Source organism: Mobula birostris, chromosome 32, assembly GCF_030028105.1.
Source record: "Mobula birostris isolate sMobBir1 chromosome 32, sMobBir1.hap1, whole genome shotgun sequence".
NCBI lineage: Eukaryota > Metazoa > Chordata > Chondrichthyes > Myliobatiformes > Myliobatidae > Mobula > Mobula birostris.
In genome coordinates this window covers 5,488,193-5,503,740 of record NC_092401.1, presented here as the reverse complement: position 1 = coordinate 5,503,740, position 15,548 = coordinate 5,488,193, and the positions used below count along the sequence as shown (strand labels likewise).

The window sequence follows — 15,548 nt, the reverse complement described above, 5'->3', positions numbered from 1 at the left end:
GAATATAGAACCAGAGATAAGAAGGTGAAGGTAATGGCCAGATAATTGGGGGGTGGGGAGTAGGGGGAGGTTACCAGAAATTAGAGAAAAGGATATTAATGCTGTTAGGTTGGGGCTTTTGTTTCTTGGAGTCCTTGATGTGTTTCTGTTTAACACTCCAATACACATTTGCAAGATAACACATTTCACTGTCTGTTTCAATGCACATGTGACAAACTTCTATAGATGTGTAGTGGAGAGTGCATTGACGGGCTGCATCAGGCCTGGAATGGAAAACACCAATGTCCTACAAATCCTACAAAAGGTAGTGGATTCACCCCAGTACATCACAGGTGAAGCCCTTCCAACCATTGAGCACATCTGCTGTTGCATGAAAGCAGCATCCATCATCAGAGATCTCCACCACCCAGGGCATGCTCTGTTCTCGCTGTTGCCATCAGGTCAAAGGTACAGGAGCCTCAGAACTCACACCATCAGGTTCAAGAACAGTTACTACCCCTCAACCATCAGGCTCTTGAATAAAAGGGATATAACTATATTCACTTGCCCATCCATTGAGATGTTCCTACAACCAATGATCTCACTTTAAGGACTCGTTATCTTATTATCTCATGTTCTCGTTATTTATTGCTATTTATCTATATTTGCACTTGCACAGTTTGTTGTCTTCTGCACTCTGGTTGATCCTTCACTGATCCTGTTATAGTTACTATTGTATAGATTTGCTGAGTATGTCCACAGGGAAATGGACAGGGTGGTATGTGGTGATGTATACATACTATGATAATAAAATTACTTGGAACTTTTGAACTTTGAAATAAAGCTAACCGTTATCTCTAATTTTGATTGTGCAACATTAAAGGTGCTACATCGATAGAAATTGTTGTTTCAATGTTACGTTTCTGTGCACCGTATTTTGCCTTAACTCTCACACTCCATTTGAATACATGATTTTAGCAACGATCATCGCCAACTGCATTGTTTTAGCGCTGGAGCAGCACTTACCCGATGACGACAAGACTCCCATGTCCGAACGACTTGTGAGTAGTTGTCTTTCTCTTTCGGTTCCACACCCTTTGCATTCATGTACTACAGGCTGCTAGATACTGGAGGTGAAGGGCGGTGAAAACCAGCCCCCAGTTAAAGTTCAAACAAGTTGGGACTGAGAAATGTTTTTGGGTGTGGATGACCTGATGAAGGGTCTTGGCTTGAAATGTTGACTGCTTATTCGCTTCCATAGATGCTGCCTGACCTGCTGAGTTTCTCTAGCATTTTGTATATATTCCTGGATGAGGACAGGTTTTGAAATGAGAAACTGCAAAGTGATAGATGTAAAGGGCTGAAGAAGAAGGAATCTAATAGGAGAGGAAAGTGGCAGGGAGGGAAGCAGGAGGGATACTGGGGGGGTGGTGGGGGGTGATAGGCAGGTAAGGAGAAGCGAAAAGGTCAGAGTGGAGCCAGGGTGGGGAATGGAAAAAGAGAGACAGATGAGGGAGGTGGAATTACCAGTTGGAGAAATCAATTCCCAATCCTGCATCTCCCCAAAACTGTTCCCAGACTTGGTTTTATAGTTGAGACTGAAGTGTGATTCAGACGGCATCTCCACCGCCAGTTGTCACCCCAGCTCAGCTGAAACACAGACCTATTCCTGTTCTCACCGCACTTCACTATGCCTGCCCACTCAGAATCAGAATCATTAGCTATTTATTTGTTGAGATTAACTACCAACCGGTACGTCTTTGGACTGTGGGAGGAAACCGGAGCACCTGGAGGAAACTCACGTAGTCACGGGGAGAATGTACAAACTCCTCACAGGCCGCGATGGGAATTGAACCCGGGTCACTGGTACTGTAAAGCAACGTGCTAACCACTACACTACCATGCCACCCCTCACGGACATATGTCGTGAGCTTTGTTGTTTTGTCACATCAGTACAGAGCAAGACACAAAAAGTTATAATAAGAAGATGGGGGCAAGTTTTGACAAATAATTTGCAGATGAATGAAGCTCCCTTTATTTATGACTTGGATTTGGGTTTTATTAATGATACTAGTGCTTTTTGCCCACTACCAATTCGCCCTGAGAAGACGGTGAGAAGCCATCTTCTTGAACTGTTGCAATCAGTGAAGGTGCTCCCACAAAGGTTTTGGGGGAGTTGGAGGATTCAGACACACCAGCAATGAAGGACAACAGTTAATTCCCACTGTCTTGGCTGTGTCCCTTCTCAGTGATGCCATCAGGCAGGAAGTACAGAAACCTGGAGAGTCACCCTGTACGAGGAGCAGTTTATTGATGTTAATATTCATAGGAGTTTAATATGCTTTCAGTAACTATCTTGAACATTATTTGCCTGTTTTCCAACCGAATATTGAAAGGCCTGGATAGAGTGTTCCATTAGTGGAGAGCCAGGACTAGAGGGGAAAATAGAGGAACAGCCATTTGGTACGGAGATGAGGAGAAATTACTTTGACCAGAGGGTGGTGAATCTGTATAATTAATTGCTGCAGATGGCTGTGCAGGCCTAGTCACTGGATATATTTAAAGCCTATCCCTCTGACAGTGAGACTGTCTTAGTACTGCCCTCTAACAGTGTGGCTCTCTCACAGTACTGTCCCTCTGACAGTGAGACACTCCCTCAGTACTGTCCCTCTGACAGTGAGACACTCCCTCGGTACTGTCCCTCTGACAGTGAGACACTTCCTCAGTACTGTCCCTCTGACAGTGAGACACTCCCTCAGTACTGTCCCTCCGACAGTGTGACACTCCCTCAGTACTGTCCCTCCGACAGTGAGACACTCCCTCAGTACTGTCCCTCCGACAGTGAGACACTCCCTTAGTTCTGTCCCGCTGACTATGAGGAGCTGTGGTATCACTACAAAGGACAGTCATCCTGTAGCTCTGTGTCATATCCCTGACTAGGACTTGAACCCTCAATCTTCTGTGATAATTTGAGGGCACTGAATTATATCCACTGTTAACAATAACTTTGATGCCTTTGGCTCATCTCTATTCCCTTTGTGTATATTAACGGTACAACGACTGTGTTTGTGCTTCGTTTCAGGATGACACCGAGCCATATTTCATTGGAATCTTTTGCTTTGAGGCAGGAATCAAAATAATTGCCCTCGGATTTGCTTTCCACAAAGGCTCCTACTTACGGAATGGTTGGAACATCATGGATTTTGTTGTGGTTCTGACTGGGTGAGTCTCGACCGTGTTGCCTTTTGTATTTTATTTGTGTTTGAGGCTGGTGTTTCTTCCAGGCTGGCTTTGTACGTGTTTCCTCTCAGTGAAGGTACGGAGGGTGTGGGGTGGAGTGCGATTTGAATAGAGCTCATGGGATCAGAAGTGTACAGGTTATGCAGAGAAAGCACCTGGACGAGAGCTTCAAGACGCTGCAAGTGTTTGACAGGGTGGTGTGGAGAAGATACCTCCTCTTATTTGGAAGAACAATAACTGGGATGGCCGTGCTTAAATCTGAGAGTACTGAGAACGTGGAGCTCGCTTCTGGTTCATAAGCTTGGGGCAGGGACAAGAACAATGCAATATGATGAAACGTTTTTACCGAGCCTTGTCAATAAGGTGCACGCTGGGCAACGCACAATGTGGGGGCCACAACCCTGACGGAAGGACACGCACACCTGAAAGCCCGCGCAAGTTGACGGTCCTTTCGCACGTAGGAGGCTGCCCAATCGACTCACTGTGCAATCGAGCTGCTGCATGTAGCACGCTCGGCTCGTCCTCTCAATCAATCTGATACGGTATGGCTCCTAACAGGAATGACAGTGACGAGCTGCTTTGATGGCTTTTCAGGGGGAATTGGATCTACTGAGAAAGAGGATAGATAGGGTGTAATGAGAGGGATGAGAGGAGGCTTCTGTGGAATATAAGAATTAGCTTAGACTTGCTGGGCTGAATGGCCTGTTTCTGTGTAATAAACTCTGCTCTTTGTGCTCTGTTGAGCGGTGGACTTATCCTAAATGTGGCAAAGTTCTGATGTTTCTTGGTCTTTGTGTTGGTTGGGAGTGAGCTGTCAGTCATTTCCTACTTAGTTGGCTATGGGTCTTTTGTGTTGACTCTGAGGTGCTGGCAGGGCTCTATGCTTTGAGCCTCTGATCAACAGCCAGGCAGGATCGGCCAGACAGTCTGGGATGACATACAGGATCAGGTGATCTTTGTACCGATGACTCCCCCCTTCTCACCAAAGGAGTTCCTGAGAGGGAGAAGGAAGAGTAGACTATCAATGTGAAGTGCTTCTCCCAAACCCAAGGGTGCTTCTTTAGAGCTTGGCTTCCTTCAGTATTGCTGGGAGGGAATCTAGGTTCTCTTACTGCCATGAACAACTGTACTTAATCATATGCTGAAAGACCTCTCAAGATGCCTTTCAGTCAGAGGCCAGACTAAGAGTGGTCCTCCAGGTTCAGGGGTTCTTCTCAGGGCTGACAACGCTGACTCTTCAAATAAACAATTGTTACAGAAACAGCAATGAAGAGTCCCTCTATACAGACAGAGATGGAGGTGCTTCATTGAGCCGTAAACACCAGCGGAACAATGGGCAGTAAGTAAGTGCAAGATGTCAACGTCCTGGTTGAATCACGTTGTTTCCAACTCGATCGACAAAATCAATCGGGCTCCATTCCAGGCCTGGAGAGTCTTCCTTCTCCGAGCCTTCCTCTGAGTCTCCGAGTCGCTAGACTTGGAGGATGTGATGTCCTGGGCAGCTGATTGTGGATCAGAGCACACTGGAAATTCTACTACGTGGTGAAATGTGTTTCGCAAAGATATTTATCTGAAAATCAATCTCTAAGTATAGTAAATTTGGAAATGTCCTCTCTTGGCTTGTACGTGGAAGATCCCCCATACACAGGTTCTGAAACTAGCTGTTTATGGGTTCAGAATCTTCCTCCCTTTATGATAATATCTACTTCAGTGATGTATCTGATAATGCCCCAGTAATTTTTTTTTAATTTAACATTATTAACACACACTAAATTCACCCATAATTTTAAGGGTGGTGACAGTACAAATCAATGATTCACTGGCAAAATGTACAGCGGATGTTGCTTTGCAGTTTTTCGAGTTGCAAAGCTATGATCTTTTATGGGATAATTGGTGCAGGCCATAAACCATCAGTGGTTACCCTGTGCTTGGCCAAAATGATCCCCAAAACTGGGTTTCCACTTTGTCAGTGAGCGCTGTTCAGAATTCAAGCTTTTGTTTCATCCTGGCAGCTGGCTGGTTTGACTTTGTGGCGTCTTTGTATGCTACTGGCATCTCGCTGTGTATGGTACAGGATGCCAGGTTATTTTTGACGTGAATTATGAAAAAAAATGTCTCGTACAAGCAAGTTATTAATTGATGCTTCACTCTATACTTTGTCTTTTCAATGTCAGTGTGGTTCCTGATGCTCCCTTCCTGAATTTTCCAGATTGTCTTAAAGAACTGTTCAGTTAATAAAGTACTCTTCAAAGTGTAGTCACTGTTATAATGTAGGAAACAGTGGGCAATTAGCACCCAGTGAGACCCCACGCACAGCTATGGTAATATCACCAGATAATCTACTCAAATTACTTATCACATATACATGGAAACAGGCACGTGCATCATTTGCGTTAACGACCATGGATGTGCAGGGGGCAGTCCGCAAACGCCACCACACGTTCAGATGCCAACGTAGCCTTCCCAAAATGTTCAATGCAACACAGCACACAAGTAACACCAAAAACAATAACAGAACAAGTCAACAACATCAAAGCAAGGCCCTTCCCTGCCCTCCCACCTTATCACACACAAAGGCCTCCATCCCCGGACAGGAACAGCTATCCTGTTTTGTTTTGGTGTTACTGAGTGAGTAATATATATTGAACCCTGGACACAAAGGAAAATTCCATTTCTCGCCTTTGAAAAAAATGCACCTGGCTGCTTTAGGGAGAGCTGGCAGGGCTTCACATTTATCATCTCTTCAGGGGAAAGACATTTGAAACAGTACAGCACCTCCTCAATGCTGGGCTGAGTATCAGCCCAGATTCTCTTCTCATTTCCTGAGTTAGAGGGAAAGGTTTAATAGGTTAGGACTTTGTTCCCTACAGCGTAGGAGAATGAAGGGAGATTTACTAGGACTATGCAAAATTCTGAGGGATACAGGTAAGGTAAATACAAGCAGGCTTTTTCTACTGAGTTTGGGTGAGACTAGAACTGGAAGTAACGAGCTAAGGGTGAGAGGTGAAATGCGTACGCAGGTGTTGAGAGTGGGACAAGTGGCAGTGAAGTATTGAATGCGGGTTCAATTTCAATCTGCTGCTTGTGCTTGGGAGGGTGCTTTGGAGTTCTGATGTTTCTGTCGTTCATTCTCTGGTGTTTCTGTGAAGAGTAAGAATTTCAGGTTGTATACTGTATACATCCTCTGATATTAGATTGAACAATTAGACCATTGAACCATTGAATATACAAGAGGAAATTGGATAAGTACGTGGGAGGGCTATGGTTCAGGTGCAGTTCAAATGGTTCCATTTAATATCAGAGAATGTATATAGTATACAACCTGAAATTCCTACTCTTCAGAGACATCCACGAAAACAGAAGAAAACCCCAAAATGAACAACAGAAAAACGTTAGAATCCCAAAGACCTCCTCCCGCCTCCCACACACAAGTAGCAGCAAAGCATCAACCTTCCCCACCCATTTCAGGAGAAAGCCTCAGTGCCCACCACCACCAAATAACAGCAAAGCCCCCAAAGAGAGACCGTGATCTGCAGTCCAACAAAAACCATTGTTTACCCAACAATTTGATATGCCACAGGCTCCTCCCTCCCTCTCTTTCTCTCATTTTCTGTCTCTCACTCTCTCACTCTCTCTCTCTCATTAACAAGGGACAGAGGTCCCCTTCCTTGATGGGACTAGGGTCAATAGTTCAGCATGAGCAGATGGGCCAAAGGGCCTGTTTCTCTACTGTAGTATTCCATGACTCTATCTCCTGGCTAAGGATTTTGGATTCACAACCCTATAACTCAGATGATAGAGAGAGAGAATAGTACCCATTGATGCAAAGCTGAGACCAAAAGTAGCTGTTACTTGGGACAAATGATTGCAGATACCACTGGCAAAACCTTTATGGATTATTTTACAAACCGCTTATAGTTGCATGCATTACTTAGTGTGTCGGTTTCATGCACATTTGCCAAGACTGTGCCTTGCATTCTCTTCTGGCTTCAAGTTATTAAGGCTGGGAAGTAGGATTAAGCAGTGGTTACTGTGAATAAAGTACATCACGTCACTGGAATGAATGACCAGCTTCCATCACAATGCTACCACAAGCCAATTCCGAGGCGGGGCCTAGGACCGGAAACTACCTGCCCTGGGCCTCCAGGGCCTGACTGTGTGTGTGGGAGGATGTGGAATAGGTTTGTTTTCTGCTTGTGGTCTTGTTTAGCTGCTGTTGTTGCTTGTGTTCTGCTGAACACAGCGAGCATGCTATGTCAGCACTGGAGTGAGTGGCAACACTTGCAGGCTGCCCCCAGCACATCGTTGGGTGTGTTGGTTCTAAATGCAGACAATGCATTCGACTGTTTCAATGTGCATGTGATAAATAAATCTGAATCCAAATCTAAAGCCATGATTTAATTTGTTAACTTGACCATTCTCATTTAATAAATGTCTCATACTTCTATAAAACACAGTTCATTATTTGAATTTGCGATGCTCTCACTCACTTTGATCTTAATTATTAACTCCTAACTTTGTCCAAGATAAAAAGCAGGCAGAGATCTTTTGGCTTCTCAGGCCCGTTCTTCGGCTCAGTGAGAAACGTCTGACCCCCATGCCTCATCCACTTCCCTGGCTGATCCTCATAGCTCCTGCTTTGTCTAAGCGTCTGTTCCTTGATTGACTGCACATCCCACAACCTCAGGGTTAGAGAATGACAATGACGTGAAGAATCAGAATCAGGTTTATTGTTACTGACATACACTAAGTGGCCACTTTATTAGGTACAGTACCTCCTGTACTTAATAAAATGGCCACTAACTCTATGTCCATTATCTTCTGCTGCCGTAGCCCATTCACTTCAAAGTTTGACATGTTGTGCATTCAGAGATGTTCTTCTGCACACCACTGTTATAATGTGTGGTTATTTGAGTTACTGTTGCCTTCCTGTCAGCTTGAACCAGTCTGGCCATTCTCCTCGGACCTTTCTCTTTAATAAGGCATTTCCACACAGAGAGCTGCTGCTCACTGGATTTTTAAAAATTTTTCACACCATTCTCTGTAAACTCTAGAGACTGTTGTGCGTGAAAATCCCAGGAAATCAGCAGTTTCTGAGATACTCAAACCACCCCATCTGGCACCAGCAATCATTCCACGGTCAAAGTCATTTAGATCACATTTCTTCCCCATTATGATGTTTGCTCTGAACAACAGCTGAACCTCTTGACCATGTCTGCAAGCTTTTATGTCTTGAGTTGCTGCGTCATGAGTGGCTGATTAGATATTTGCAGTAATGAGCAGATGTAGAAGTATGCCTAATAAAGAGGCCATTGTTTGTTGTTTTGCAGCAGCAGTACAGTATAAGACATTAAAATTACCATATGTTTGAAAAATAACTAATACAGAAGATGAATAATGAAACAGTGTTTATGGGTTTGAGGGACATTCAGAAATCTAATGGCAGAAGGGAAGAACCTGTTCCTAAAACGTTGAGTGTGGGTCTTCAGTGAAAATTAAAACAATAGGAAGACATGTGCTGAATGGTGAGGATCCTTAATGATGGATGCTGCCTTCCTGAGGATCTTTTCGAAGATGTCCTCAGTGGTGAGGAGGTGCGCCTGTAATGGAGCTGGGTGAGTTTACAACCCTCTGCAGATCCTTACGTTCCTGTGCATTGGAGCCTCCATTTCAGACAGTGATGTAGCCAGTTAGAATCCGCTTCATGGTACATTGTAGAAATTTGTAAGACGTTGGTGACAGATCTCATCTCCTAACGAGGAAGGGCTGCTGCTGTGCCTTCTCACCTTGTTGGTAATTAGCAGACTCCATGTCCTGATGCAATTCGCTCTCAGCTCTAGAATCTGATACCTGAGCACACAGCTTCCCAAATTCTGCCCTTCAGCGACACTCAGTGTTCTTGCAGATTCCAGTAAGATCCCCCTTCAAGCTCCTAACCCACAGTGTAACCCATCCTACTCAAAACTCTCTTCAAAAACACAAGAGATTCAGCAGATGCTGGAAATCCAGTGCAACACATACGAAATGGTGGAGGGACTCGACAGGTCAGGCAGCATCTATGGAGGGGAATAAACAGTTGACCTTTCAGGCCAAAACCCTTCATCAGTACTGACGATATTGGGTCTCAGCCTAAACTACCAGCTGTCTGTTCCACTTTATAAATGCTGCTGCACCTGCTGCGTTCCTCCACCATCTTGGGCGTTGCAACCTCCCAAAGCAGTCTAGAGTGTGTTTTCAGAGACTCCCAAGATGGAAATCTTCAGCAACACACAGAGAATGCTGGAAAAACTCATCAGATCAGGCAGCATCTACGAAAGGAAGTAAACAGTCACTGTTTTGGGATCTGAAAAGTTGACTATTTCCCTCCACAGATGCTGCTGCCTGACCTGCCATGTTCTTCTAGCATTATGTGTGTGTTGCTATGAAGTGTTTTAAAGTGAGGCCTTTGGAAGTGCAGTATTCAGCTGAACCCAGCCAGTTTCCACAAGTTCGACAGCAAAAAGATTGTCAGATCTAGTGATGTTGGCCACAAATAAAACGTTAGCCATTGGACTCAGGGGAGGACGGAGGGAACGTCCTCTGAGGGTGGTGGTGAGGAGGAATTTCTTTTCTGGGGGGTTGTGAATGATTGGAGCTCTGGGTGCAGAGGCCACGTCCACACAAACCTGAGGCTGGTTGTTGGCAAGCCAAGGGTTGTGAGGAGCAGGCAGGAATGTAAAACTGAGGTCGCCCTTCAGAACAGGCTTGAAGAGTCATGTGGCCGACTCCTCGCCCATATCTCATCTTTGTGGAACCTTCTGCCTGGTTAAATTGGTTTAATATTGTCCCGTGTATTGAGGTACACTGAAAACCCGGGTACCATGCAAGCAGATCATTTCACCGTTGGAGATAGTTAAAACAACAACTGGATGTAGAATATCATATTACAGTTACAGAGAATGTGCACTGAAGGCAGAGAATGACATGCAAGGCCATGACAAAGTAGACTGCGAATAGGCCATACCACTGTTCTGGGGTACCAATCAATAGTCTTATGACATTGGCATGGAAGTTGTCTTTGAGCCTGATAGTACATGCTTTCAAGCTTTTGTATCTTCTGCCTTGTGGGAGGAAGGAGACGAGAGAATGTGCAGGGTGGGAGGGGTCTTTGATCATGTTGGCTGCTTTGCCAAGGCAGCAAGAAGCGTAGAGAGAGTCCGTGAAGGGAGATTGGTGCCGTGACATGCTGTGTCCTCAGCTCTCTAAGCACAAGAGGTTCTGAAGATGCTGGGAGTCCAGAGTAACACTCACAAAATGCTGGAGTAACTTAGCAGATCAGGCAGCATCTACAGAGAGGAATAAATATTTGACCCTTTGGGCCAATGCCCTTGATGAGGGCCTTGGCCCAAAATGTAACTGTTTTTTCCATTCCATAGATGCTGCCTGGCCTGCTGAGTTCCTCCAGCATTATGTGTGTCGTTATTACCCTACAACTCTCTGTAATTCAGAGGGAAGAGTATGACCCACTAAACTACAACAGAAGGGCAACAATTTGCCCTGTTCTGCCTCTGACATGCTTTGCGATTTGCTTCACATTCTTCACAGGTGAATAACTACACACAGGTCTATTTTTAGTTGTTGCAGTTGAGCCAATTCCACCTTCAGCAGAGGTCACAGACAGGACCACTTGGAGCCAGATTACACAGTGACTAATGGAGAGAGCCACAGTGCTCAGTGAATCAGAGTCACTACGGAGGAAGCAAACAAAATTGGAGTTAATGTTTCAGATTCTGTTTGTAGACCGGAGATATTTGGCAGTGCTTCCTGCTACCGATGCCCTCAGGACGGTCATCTCTGCCTTTCTTTGTTACCACTTGTCCTCTTTCATCAACTTTCTGTTAGGCTTCCCTGTAAGATTTCTCACATTGTATCTAATCGGCCAAAACAGAAGGCATCACAAACACAAGAAATCTGCAGGTGCTGGAAATCCAGAACAACACAGGCAAAATGCTGGAGGAATTCAGCAGGTGAGGCAGCATCTGAAGAAAAGGGTAAACAGTCAACGTTTCGGGTTGAGACCCTTCATCAGGACATCTATGTTGAAAAGTCCTGATGAAGGGTCCCGGCCGGAAATGTCGACCGTCTACTCTTTTCCATCAATGCTGCCTGGCCTGGTGAGCTCCCCCAGCATTTTGTGTGCGTTGCAAAGCAGAAGGCATTTTTTCCCACCCACTCAGCCAGGTCCCACAAGCACCCAATGGCAGGTCCGGCTTGTGTAGCTTTGTAATATGCAATCTTATATCAGTTCTAATGGCATAGGAGCAGGCCATTCAGCTCTCAGAGTCGCCTTTGCCTTTCCATTCCCCATCTTACTTCCCTGCGACATCTTCTGTCACACCAACTTATTAACTCTCCCAGATCCTTCAGCCACCCATGAACACTCTGTACAGTTTGCAGTACCCAATTCACCTCCCAGCATATTCTTTTGGTGTAGGGGTGATGGGAGAACCTACCCACATGGCTACAGGAAGAATGTGAAAACTTGGGTCAGCATGGTAGCATAGTGCTTAGCACACCAGTTTACAGTATAGGCAACCTAGGTTCAAATCCCACCAATGCCTGTAAGGAATTTGTAGATTCTCCCTGTGTCTGCATGGGATTCTTCCAGGTGCTCCAGTTGCCTCCCTAAGTCCAAAGACTGGTAGGTTAATTGGTCATCGCAAACTGTCCCGTGATTAGGCTCGGGTTATATTGGTGGTTGCCGGGCGACTGGAAAGGCCTATTCAATCGATCAATGAATAAATAAATCCACGTGAACAGCGCCTGAGGTCAGAACTGAATCCTGGTTGTTTGAACTGTGTGGCAGCAGCGCCAATGATACTGGAGGGTTTTCTTTCCATTCATGGGTGTAGGCATCTGTGGCAAGACCAGCATTTAATGCCTTTCCCAAATTGCCCTTGAACGAGGCAATTTCGGTGGCAATTAAGCATCAGGCAGTTTGACTTGAGTCTGGAGATGTGCATGGAGTTGACTACAGTCTAGGGCGAATGACAATCTAGTCACTTCATGCAATAACTACCAGTTGGAGGAACTCGGCAAGTCGAGCGACATCTGTGGGGAGGAAAGAAATTATCAATGTTTCAGGTCAAAACCCTGTTTCGGGGCCTGAAACGTTGACAATCCCTCCCACAGAGACTGCCCGACCCGTTGAGTTCCTCCAGCAGATGGCCCATTGCCCTGGATTCCAACGTCTGCAGCCTCCTGTATCTCCATAATTTAATGGTCACAGTTACTGGCACCAACTTCTTCATTCCATATTTAATTTAGTGATTGACTTCAAACTCCAGACGACACTGCGGAGTGCCGGTAAGCAACGTCACCACTGTGCTATCAAATACCTGACAAGCCGCCTGCTTCCTGTGTGAATCAGAATCGGGATCAGGTTTAATATCACTGGCATATGTCAGAGAATTTGTTGACTATATGGGCAACAGTACAATGCAATATGTAATAAAGAGAGAAAAAACTGTGAGTTACACTATACCTATAAAAATAGTTAAATTAAGTATGTAGTGCAAAAATAGAAACTTAAAGTAGTGAGGTAATGTTGAAGGGTTCAATGTCCATTCAGAAATTGGATGGCAGAGAGGAAAAAGCTGTTTCTGAATCGTTGAGTGTGTGCCTTCAGGCTTCTGTACCTCCTTCCCGACGATACCAATGAGGACAAGGAATGACCTGGGTGATGGGGGTCCCTAATGATGGACGCAGCTTTTCTGAGGTGTCGCTCCTTGAAGATGTCCTTGATACTATGGAGGCTAGTGCCCGTGATGGAGATGACTCTCTGCAGCTTCCTTCAGCTCTGTGCAGTAGCCTCCCTGCCATACCATCTTGACGCTGCCCATAGGACCCCACAAGATTCTGAAGTCGCATTGCGAGACAGTGGTGGAGCGTCACTTTATCTGAAGGATGGCTACCCAAGTGGTGTGCCAGTGGCTCAGCGCCACACCGAAACAGTATGTGCTCAGTGGGCTCGAATCAATTCAGAAGCAAGGCTGCTGGCAGCTGAGCAAAGTGGCAGGCTAATGGAGGGATATTGATGGGTATATATATAGAATAATGGACACCTGCAAGTGAATTGTAGGAAGCATTCTGACTCTGTGTATGTGATAGTTTATATCTGGAATAATGAGTGCCCAGGAGTGAATTACTGAGGGGTTCAAATTACCTTATTAACTATCTGAACATGTCACAAGCTGCTTCCGACTGATTGCAAGAACTTGCGACCTTGAGGTGGCTCCCGCATGTCAATCGTTTCCTGTTTAACGTATCCTGCAGTTGGTTCATGGGGTGAGGTTACTAAAAGCAAACAAGATGCTTCGTTGATGGCAGTTTCCCTGTGTGGACACTGTCAACTGATGCCCTGCGTGCGGCTGAGACTGGTGTCAGTGGAGAATAATAGATTGTCAGACAATTGGACTAAATTTATCTCTTGCAATTAGATTTCCAGAAATAATTCTCATTTATAAGAACGCTTTAAAACTCTTGCGCTGGGACCTCTACTTTGGCTCCTCTCCTGCGTCTCATCCTACGGTGGCACTATCGTGGCATCAGATTCCTGCTGACCACATCAGAATCATGTTTAATATCGCTGATGTACTGTATGCTGTGAAGCTTGCTGTCTTGTGGCAACAGTACAGTGCAGAACATAACAAAAGCTGTAAATTATAATTAAAGAAATACAAAAAATTTAAAAAGAGCAAATAAATAATGAGGTCATGGGTTCAATGTCCATTTAGAAATCTGCTGGCTGAGGGGAAGAAGCCGTTCCTGAAATATTGAGTGTGTTTCTTCAGGATTCTTTCTATATCTCCTTCTTGATGGTGGCACTGAGAAGCAGACACAGTGCCTGTCCTGAATCCCTCTGATGCCATCAGCATGCTTAAGGGCCCGTGCGGCAGCAGCTGAGAAGTGGCATCATCCTCAATCGGGCAGGAGGTACAGGAGCCTTTGGTCCCACACCGCCGGCTTCACGAATAGTACAGCCATCGGGCTTCTGAACCAGAGTGCATATTTCACTCACCTCAAACCTAAACTGATTCCACAACCTGCAGAGTCACTTTCAAGGGCTCTACAATTCACATTCTCATTATTGGTTAATTTTTTTTTTATTTACACCATTTGCCTTCTTTTGGAATTTGGTTGCTTGTCAGTCGTTGTTTAAGTGTAGCTTTTCATGAGTTTATTATCAAAGAACGTCTTGTATACACTGGAATTTAGAAGGGTGAGAGGGGATCTGATTGAAACATATAAGATTGTTGAGGGATTGGACACACTAGAGGCAGGAAATATGTTCCCGATGTTGGGGTGAGTCCAGAACCAGAGGCCACAGTTTAAGAATAAGGGGTAGGCCATTTAGAACGGAGTTGAGGAAAAACTTTTTCACACAGAGGGTTGTGGATCTGTGGAATGCTCTGCCTCAGAAGGCAGTGGAGGCCAATCCTCTGGATTCTTTCAAGAAAGAGTTAGATAGAGCTCTTAAAGACAACGGAGTCATGGGGAGAAGGCAGGAACGGGGTACTGATTGTGGATGATCAGCCATGATCACAGTGAATGGCAGTGCTGGCTCGAAGGGCCGAATGGCCTACTCCTGCACCTATTGTCTTTTGTCTATGTCACCACATACCAACTACCCTGTGGTTCATAGTCATAGTCATAGTCATACTTTATTGATCCCGGGGGAAATTGGTTTTCGTTACAGTTTAGTAGAACAACAGAATCGATGAAAAACTACGGATAACGACGGACAAATAACCAAAGTGCAAAAGAAGACATTGTGCAAATACAATAAAATGAATAAATAACAGGTAGAACATGAGTCTTCATTTTTCTGCAAGAAAATGAGATCTCAGAGTAGTGTACTTGATTGATACCCCTTCTACAAGCATCCAATCCCTCCACCACTGACCAACAGTTGCAGCAGCCTGTACTGTGTACAGGATGCGCTGCAACAACACACCAAAGTTCCTCATGCAGCACCTTCCAGACCCACGACCACTACCATCTGGAAGGATGAGAACAGCAGATACCTGGGAACACCACCAGTTGGAAATCCCCCTCCATGTCACTCACCATCCTGACTTGAAAAACATATTACCGTTCCTTCATTGTTGCTGGGTCAAAATCATGGAATTCCCTCCCTAACGCCGCTCAGGGGCTGCAGTTGTTCAAGAAGGCAGCTCTTCGCCACCTTCTCAAGGGCAACTAGGGATAGGCAGTAAATGCTGGCTTAGCTGGCGATGCCCACATCCCATAAATGAATAAATTTAAAAATAATATGGTGACATATACAT

The 15,548-nt window shown here is 45.1% G+C and overlaps 1 protein-coding gene across 1 annotated transcript in view; it reads left to right on the top strand.

The window, feature by feature from the left end:
* The window catches only part of LOC140191058 (voltage-dependent P/Q-type calcium channel subunit alpha-1A-like), a 597,550-nt gene that overhangs the window by 162,410 nt on the left and 419,592 nt on the right, over positions 1–15,548 (top strand). The window contains exons 3-4 of the mRNA XM_072248133.1: positions 935–1,040; positions 3,062–3,201. Of these exons, the coding sequence (XP_072104234.1) occupies positions 935–1,040; positions 3,062–3,201 (246 nt within the window). The remainder of the gene's footprint in view (positions 1–934; positions 1,041–3,061; positions 3,202–15,548) is intronic.